Source organism: Callorhinus ursinus, unplaced genomic scaffold (assembly GCF_003265705.2).
Source record: "Callorhinus ursinus isolate GAN/ISIS: 27379988/994484 unplaced genomic scaffold, GSC_fseal_2.0 scaffold24, whole genome shotgun sequence".
NCBI lineage: Eukaryota > Metazoa > Chordata > Mammalia > Carnivora > Otariidae > Callorhinus > Callorhinus ursinus.
The window spans coordinates 10,635,885-10,643,475 of NW_027397086.1; the positions used below are offsets into that span (position 1 = coordinate 10,635,885).

Sequence of the window (7,591 nt, forward strand, 5' to 3'; positions counted from 1 at the left end):
GCCCGCCACCCGATGCCCCGGGAGCCAGGGGTCATCTCCCTCTGGGGGCCTCTTGGTGGAGGGAAGTGGAATTTGGGCTGTCAACGCTGTCATCACCTCCAGTCTCGTCCCTGCATCCATTCAGCCCTGCCCATAGCACTCCGCTGCTGACAATGCTTTTTAGTCCCCTACTGCCTTTCAAAGAGAATCTAAACATCTTACTCTGGCTCTCAGTGTCTGTAGGATCCTAAAAGCATCCTGGTTTGAAAACTGCTTCTGTTTTACATTTGTTCGCAGGTTTATGGTCTAGCCCTACAGAGGCTGTGTAGGGTCGCAGAGAAAGGACAAGGGTTGCCTGTCACTCCTCTGTCACTTGCCCAGCAGCAGGCCAGGAATAAGCCAGCAAATGGTCAGGTTCAAGGCAGTCAGCTGGCCCATCCTCTTTGGTCTGTGGACTAAGACCCAGATTGGGTACTGGACTTAACCAAAGCAACACAGCAAACAGGTGGCAGAGCCGGAGCTAAGAATGAATTTTTAGCTCCCAAGGCCAGTGCTGTCCCTGGAGCAGCGCCTGACCTTGCGGAGCCTCAGGTGTCTGGGGCCATCATCCTAAGACCCACAGGGCGGGTGCGCACATCCAGTGGGACAGGGAGTGTCGTGTCGACATACTTCATAAACAAGTATCGTCTAAAAGCTTGGACTTAATCTTTTCTAGGATTGGGAATTCTATTACCTTTAATTTAAAAAAATTAAAATCTCTTAAAGATCACCCAGTCAGCATGCTTTAGAACTTGTGGCGATTGGTTTATTGATCTCTCTTTGATAAGGAATTTAAAATTTTCACCAGAAGATGATGTGATGACATGAAAAAAAGAAAGTGAAGAAAAATCCTTCACGATTGTACAGAATGATGATATTTTGCTTTGCATATTTCTCTTCATTTGGCGATCACATGCAGGCATGAACTTACGTTGTTCACATTGGGTTTTGTGCCATTCTGCGTCCTTTCTTTGTTTTCACCCAATATTACATCATAAGTGTTTCTCACCCTTTCACACGGGCTTCCTGATTACTGTTTTCAGATGATCCTCGGTCACGAAACCATTACTGTGGTGATTATTAAAGTGGTCTCTGATTTGGAGCTTTAATAAATGTCAGTGTTAATGTGGTTTTTGCTGTTAAACAGCATTCTTAGGATAAAAATCCTACCAGCGGAATCTCAAAACAGTTAGGAAGGAGCCATATTGCCACCTTCTGCATGGGATGGCCATCAGCAGTGGGTATCTCTGCTTTAAATACAGGTCTGCTCCTGGCCCTTCTTAGCGCTTGGCGGAGATGGGACCGATGGGTCAGTGGGGTGTGCTGGGGAGTTGGGGCCGGGAGGATGATTCAGGGCCGGGGCTGCCCGGGAGGGAGAGCTGGGGCAGCTGAAGTGAGGCGGCCATGGAACAGCCTTTGCCTGCTTCTGGAATTTGTCTACGGTCAGCCGTGGGTGAGCCTCGCAGGAGGCACTCAGGAGAATGTGTTCAGAATCCACAGGGCTGCCTCAGTGCCAAAGTGTCCTCCAGTGAAGGTGGGAATTCTGCCGTCGGCAGCGGCCTCTCTTCCTCTGCAGAAGTCCTTGCAAGATTGTATTTAGTGCACTTGTTCGAAAGTTCTGCTCTAAAGATGGCTGGTTTTGGCAGAAAGCGATCCTTCTCAGGGGCCAGCTCCTTGGCCCCGGAATCGAACGTGGCACTTTGGTGGTGCCCAGAGGTGCCTGGGCGGGAAGGAGCTGGTGGGCCGTCCTAAGGCCTGGGCACTGGGCACAGTCCTTGCTCTGCCGCCGACACTCTGCTAGTGCTGGGTCAGTCACTTCCTCTCCCTGCTCCTCCACGAGGTCTGAATGACAGTGCCGTCCCGCCCGCTGGGCTCCAGAGAGTCAGACGGCCCAGCGCTCTCTAGATTGCATGGTATGGCAGATCATCTTGGACAGCATCTAACTGGCTTTGCCTCCTGATGTTGTTTCCATTGCATCACTTCCTAAACTCTGCTTTGGGTCCCTCTTCGCTCTTTTTCGGGTGGCTGCAGCAACCTCCAGACTCACTCCTCCCGTCCAGAGCACAGTCCTCAGCTCGGCGTCGCCCTGCCTGACGCCCCCGAGAGGGGCCCCACGGTCCTCATGGTTCTGGCCTTGCGTCCCACCGTGGCTCGCTCTCCCTGGCACCCTGGGCTCAGCCCACCACCTGCTTGATCCTCCCTCAGTGCGTCCTGCTGGCTCACTCCTCTGTGCCTTTGCATCTGCTCATTCCTGTGCCTGCATTATGTTCCCTCCTCTGGGCTTCCCTCCCTTAGTCCTGACCACCTAGAAATGAAACTGTCTGTTTACTTGCTGGACAGGAGGGTCCTTCCAGAGAGGACGCTGGGCCTGCTCACTCTCTGTCCCCAGGGTCCTGCAGAGGGGATCCCAGTCCCGGGGAAGATTTGAGTGGATGCTGGTGTGTGTTTGGTACTTTACTGTATTCTCATTCAGTTCTTTCTCAAATGCTAATGACAGCTTCTTTTCCTTCTCTTATTTTACATCTTGTAGGTGGTGACAAATGTCCCATGGCGATAGATAATTCCTGTGATCTATTTGATTCCACCCTGGTGGTGCCACCACGATCAGGTACAAAGCTGGAGTCTGGGTAACTGTGGCGGGGTTGCGTTTGGCAGTAGGACTTTTTCAATTGAATGAAAGGGGGTCCCTGGTCCCCATCAGGAGAGCATTTGTCAGGATTTGGGGCTTCAGCATGTCTAGCTGATGAGCTCCTCCCCCAACGCCTGTTAATCTGTTCCTCGGTGTTACTAACCTCAGCAACGTCATTGGGTCCTTGTGGCCTTAGATGGAAGTATGAGCACCTTAGTGTGGCTTTAAGGCCTCCAGCATCCAGCCCCAGTGGGCCCATCCGGCCCTGTCCGTCTGCATTCGTGTGGCCATGCAGAGGGGTCCCCATCCTGCAGACGGGCCCCGCACTCCCCTCGCTGGGACCGTGCGTTGTGGCTCCGTCCTTTTCCAGGCCACCTTTGTCCCATTCTCTGCCATGCAAATCCTCCTCCTACCCCGAGGCTCATCCTGAATGCAGACTTCTTTGTGAAGTGACTTTTCTGAGGCCCCCCAGTCAGAATTATTCATGTGAACTTTTGTTGATCCAAAGGTAAAAAGCAACAGGCTTTACCTCTGTTTAGTGTAATTTTTGCTAGTGTAGTTGTTGCTTCTCCTAGGAAGCCTTTCCTGATCTCTCTTCCTGCTGCACAGGGAATTGATTATTTCTTCCTCTCAGCTCTGGCTCCTCGTCATCGTGCTGTTAGGCCTCCGGCGTGGTGTCTGATTAGACCGTGGGCTCCTGGAGTGCAGGCACTGGCTTGATTCGTCTGTGTAGATCAGGGCTCTTTGCAGAGTGGGTGCCGGACAAAGTGTTGGTGGAATTGAATCGAGCTTCTCCCATCAGACGAATAAGCCCCGGGGCGGGGGGGTGAATAGACAGACGAAGGTCCGGGAGGCCAGGCCACTTGCCCCCGCTGTGCTGTGCCGGGTGGCATTTGGGACCGAAGGCCTTTCTCTGCCCTCCCACCTGGCTTCAGTGTCGTTGAACGCGGCTTGATGAACACAGGATACTGCCCCAAATGGATCTGACATCTTTCCTCTCGTGTTGAAGCTTCAGAGACCCCTCCACTCTCTGGAAATGACACGGACTCCCTCTCCTGCAACAGTGGCAGCTCGGTCACCAGCTCCCCATGTGTGTCCCACCTGGTCGCTGGCCACCACCCGTGGGCCCACACGAGTGGCGGCCACGTCCTGGGCCTGGCTGGGGACTACGAGGCCCTGTGCCGGCAGATTGGCCAGGGCCAGAAGCTCGTGGCCGAGATGGCCCTTCAGATCCAAGAGGCTCCCCGGCCCTCAAGTCCAGAGCTGGGAACCAAGGTAACCTGACCGACTGCTGGAGGGAGTGAAGTGCTCACTGGAGCAGTAAGTGCAAGGGGCCGCCTGAGGGCTCTGAGAGGCAAAGGATGCATGCATCCTCGGTAAGGCCCTGAGAAGGGGGACCAGGAAATGGAGCCCACGGAAGCTCAGAGGTCAGGTCCAGTCCGGGGCACTGAGCTATGGGAGGGACCCTTGTCGAGGTTTGTACCCTGTGTTAGCACAGTCTCTTCCCTGGGGTCACTCTTTCCTGCCTCATCCTGCTGGATCCTCCTCACTCTAAAGTACCTTTTGTTGAGGACCCGTGTGCCAGGTGCTTGACACAAAGTTACTCATTCACTTCCTCCAAGGGTTGGGGTCACATTTTCTCTGTCCTCCCAGACTAGACCCAACCACCAAGCTTCCGTGGGTCACGTTTTCTGGTCCCTCTTCCCAGGTCCTGAGGCCCCTGCTTCCTGGTACCTGATTTGCCTTTTTGTTTTATTTTGTTTTACTCTATTGTAAAAGTCATTCTGTATTTTACATTTCACTAGATAATAAACTTCAGGAGAGCAGGGATAGTGTCTCTTTTACTCAACGTTGTCTCTTTACTACCTAGTACAGGGCCTGGCGTGCAGCGGGTGCATGGTAAATGTTTGTTGAATGAATTCATAAATGTTAATAAGATTACTGTTGTTTTCTGATCATAATCTTTATTGTACAAAAGCGTAAGAACATCACAGAGTGTTCAGTGCTTAAAATGTTGATACACACACACACACACACACACTCTCTTAGCTCATTCATAAAGTTTAGTAAAACCGACTCACATGAATTTTGTATTTTGACTCTCAGTTAATATATAAACAATTTTCCTATCCCATTCAGCATTTTTCTAGAACTTTTAGGGGCTGGAAAATAAGCCAATATGTGGAGGTAGCACAATTTATTTATTCTTTGCCCTGTTTTTTCGACATGTGAGGTGTGGTGAGCACCCTTGTACACAGACCTCCCGTGGCATCTTTGATTAGTTCATTAGGGATGGATTGCTGACAGTGGAAGGCAGCTCACTCCCAGGCTGTGAACCCTTCAGGGCCCTTGGGGAGAACTGTTGATGCGTCACTTCCAAAAAATACGTATCCCCCTTTACAAGTGAGAGTATCTCACTGCACCTTATTCTTCATTGACTAATTTTATTTATTGTTTTATGTATGGTTTTTTGCCCATTTGATAGCTAAAGAGTGCATCATTTTATTTTGTAGTGATTTTATTCCTCGTGATAACAGTGCTCTTTTAATTTCTTTTCTTTTTAAAATGTATTTTGTTTTCCCTTCTTTGGCTCATGTCCTTGGCTTTGTCTTGCCCTTGACATCCCCCAATTAGGGTTTGCCACTGTCAGCAGAGGGTGAGGGAGACTTGACAAGGCCCCGACTTCATATCGGCAGTACACAGCGCCGTTTAGCAGGGGCTTCTTAAGACAGAAGCATTCGTGTTTCGTCCTTTGCTGTTGGCACTATTTGCCTTCCGGAGAGGCTCTGTGGTGCAGAGCCATGTGAGTGGCCCTACCATGGACCCTCTTTCCCTCTTCTTGGCGTAGTAAATACAGTTAACGCAGGTGGTTATTAATCATGGTTATTGATTGGGCTAAAATCACCATCGAAATTCTCTCATAATCTATAATTCACCTGTCTTTAAGAACAATAAATTGGTGTCGTCTGGCACCAGGCTCTCGCTCAGCATGTGGACACAAGCCCTGCGGTCTGGAGATTTATGCTGCCTATTAAAGCTGGCTTGTCCATAATCTTTTTCAATTGCATGTAACAACCTTCTCCCCTCCCCCACCCTCCGCCCCTTGCACAGGGTCCACACTTGGCACCTCTGAACAAGTTTGTCACCAGCGTGGGCACAGCCAAGCTGATCCTCGAGGAGGCTGCGAGATTATTGATGCTTTTCTGGAGGGTCTCACTCCCCACAACTGGCCAGTGCCCGCTTCAGTGTGAACAGGTAGGTGGTGACACATGGATCCCGAGGCTTAGGGATGCCACTGGGGCTTGTGACTCGGTCTCCAGCCCAGGACCTTGCTTGTGGCCGATGTGCCCTCAGTTTGGGGAAACACGTCAGAGGACGGGGGAGGTGCCGTGTTTGTTAAGGGTGACGTGTCAGGCGCTGTGTTGGCTGCTTCAGGTGTGGTCTTGCCTGCTCCCCCAGCATCCCCGTGGGCTCGGCCTGTGGTCCTGACCTGGCCATGTCCCCGCTCCCAGTGTGTCTTTGTGGAGGGAAATCCTGTCTGCGTCTTACACACGGGAAGCTGAGGGTCTGGGAGTGAGGCCCGACCAAGGTTACGGAGATGGTTTTGGCAGCACAAGTATCTGAATCCAAAGGGTATGCTTTCATTTTGTAGATTTGAAGTTCTAGTTTGTCCTCGTGGACTAGCTCATTCCCTTCCACTCTAAATCTCTTTCATTTTAGGTGCCTTTTTCTCTGGACTCTCTGATTCCTTTTGATAGCTTTCAGAGTCAGATTGTAGGGATTCTAGTTTCAATCTGTTTTAACTCCTTCGAAAGTTTTTTTTTTTTTTAACCAATGAAAATCATTTATTGCAAAACCATTGAAATTTCCCTCGAAAGCTTGACTTTGCGGCAACTTGAACGTGGCCGAATTAAGAATGGTTGGTCCCACAACCATCCTCATGCCCATCTTTCATGGCACAAACCAGGAGTCAGGCAGTGCGGAGGCCCTCCCTGGGTTCTCGTCAGTGGGAAACAGCTGGTATCGTGATACAGCGAGCTACCACTCTGGTCGTCCGAGGAGCCTCCCGGAAGGAAGAGCATGCAGATGAAGGAGGAGTTAGAACTTTGCTTGGTGCTCTGATAGATTTTTACCCCTGCATTTATCTAACCTATCAGTTTTTGCCAAAGGTCAGCAGAAAGGCAGAGGGAAATTGGCATTCCATGTCATTACTCATCTAGTTAAACCCCTTCTGACAGCTCTCGGATCTGTCAGCCGTGGCAAAGAGGCAGCAGTGAAGCCTCGGAAGGTTCTAATGAGCCCATCCTGTGATTTCCCTCTTGGGATCCTGGGGAAGGAAGTTTGGGCGCACTAAGCTCGGGGAGGTAGGTAACCGGTCATTTCGCAGGGAAATCATGTTTTGGCCACTTTTAGCCAGTGGGGCCATGGGGAGGAAGAGGGCCCGCTGGGCCCAGACCCACGTTGGCCTTGCGTTTTGTGCTCACCCACCGAGCTCCTTCCATCTCTGGCTCGGTGACACAGATGCTTCGACTGCCTGCCTGCCCGGGCTCCCCCTCTTGGCTGCCTGGCTTCTTCACCCCTCTCCCGTCTCAGCTTCCATCTTACGTCAGGGTCTGAGGGGGCTCCCCGGTCACTCAGTTATAGCACCCTCTTCTGCTTCATGATGGCCCTCGTCGCAAATTATATATTTGTTTGTTTAATGTCCGTGTCCCAGAAGGGGCCATGTTTATTCTGTTCATATTTTTGAGTGAATAATTTTTTTCTCCTATTCCCAAACGAGTACTTGCCCGTATGATTTTTTAGAGCACATAAAATGTGCTGAATGAACCTCGATGCAGTGTTTTTGTCCTCAGTACACAGTAGTGTCTGTTAAATAGACGGAAGGAATGTAGATCTTCTTGTGTGTGTGTGTGTGTGTGTGTGTGTGTGTGTGTGTGTGTGTGT

General features: G+C 50.9%; 1 protein-coding gene across 5 annotated transcripts in view; it reads left to right on the forward strand.

Annotated features, from left to right (window-relative positions):
• The window catches only part of CDK5RAP2 (CDK5 regulatory subunit associated protein 2), a 175,551-nt gene that overhangs the window by 156,947 nt on the left and 11,013 nt on the right, over positions 1-7,591 (forward strand). For all 5 annotated transcript variants that reach the window (XM_073905824.1, XM_073905826.1, XM_073905827.1 and 2 more), the window contains 3 exons: positions 2,549-2,626; positions 3,657-3,922; positions 5,759-5,902. In XM_073905824.1, coding sequence (XP_073761925.1) covers positions 2,549-2,626; positions 3,657-3,922; positions 5,759-5,902 — 488 coding nt within the window. The remainder of the gene's footprint in view (positions 1-2,548; positions 2,627-3,656; positions 3,923-5,758; positions 5,903-7,591) is intronic.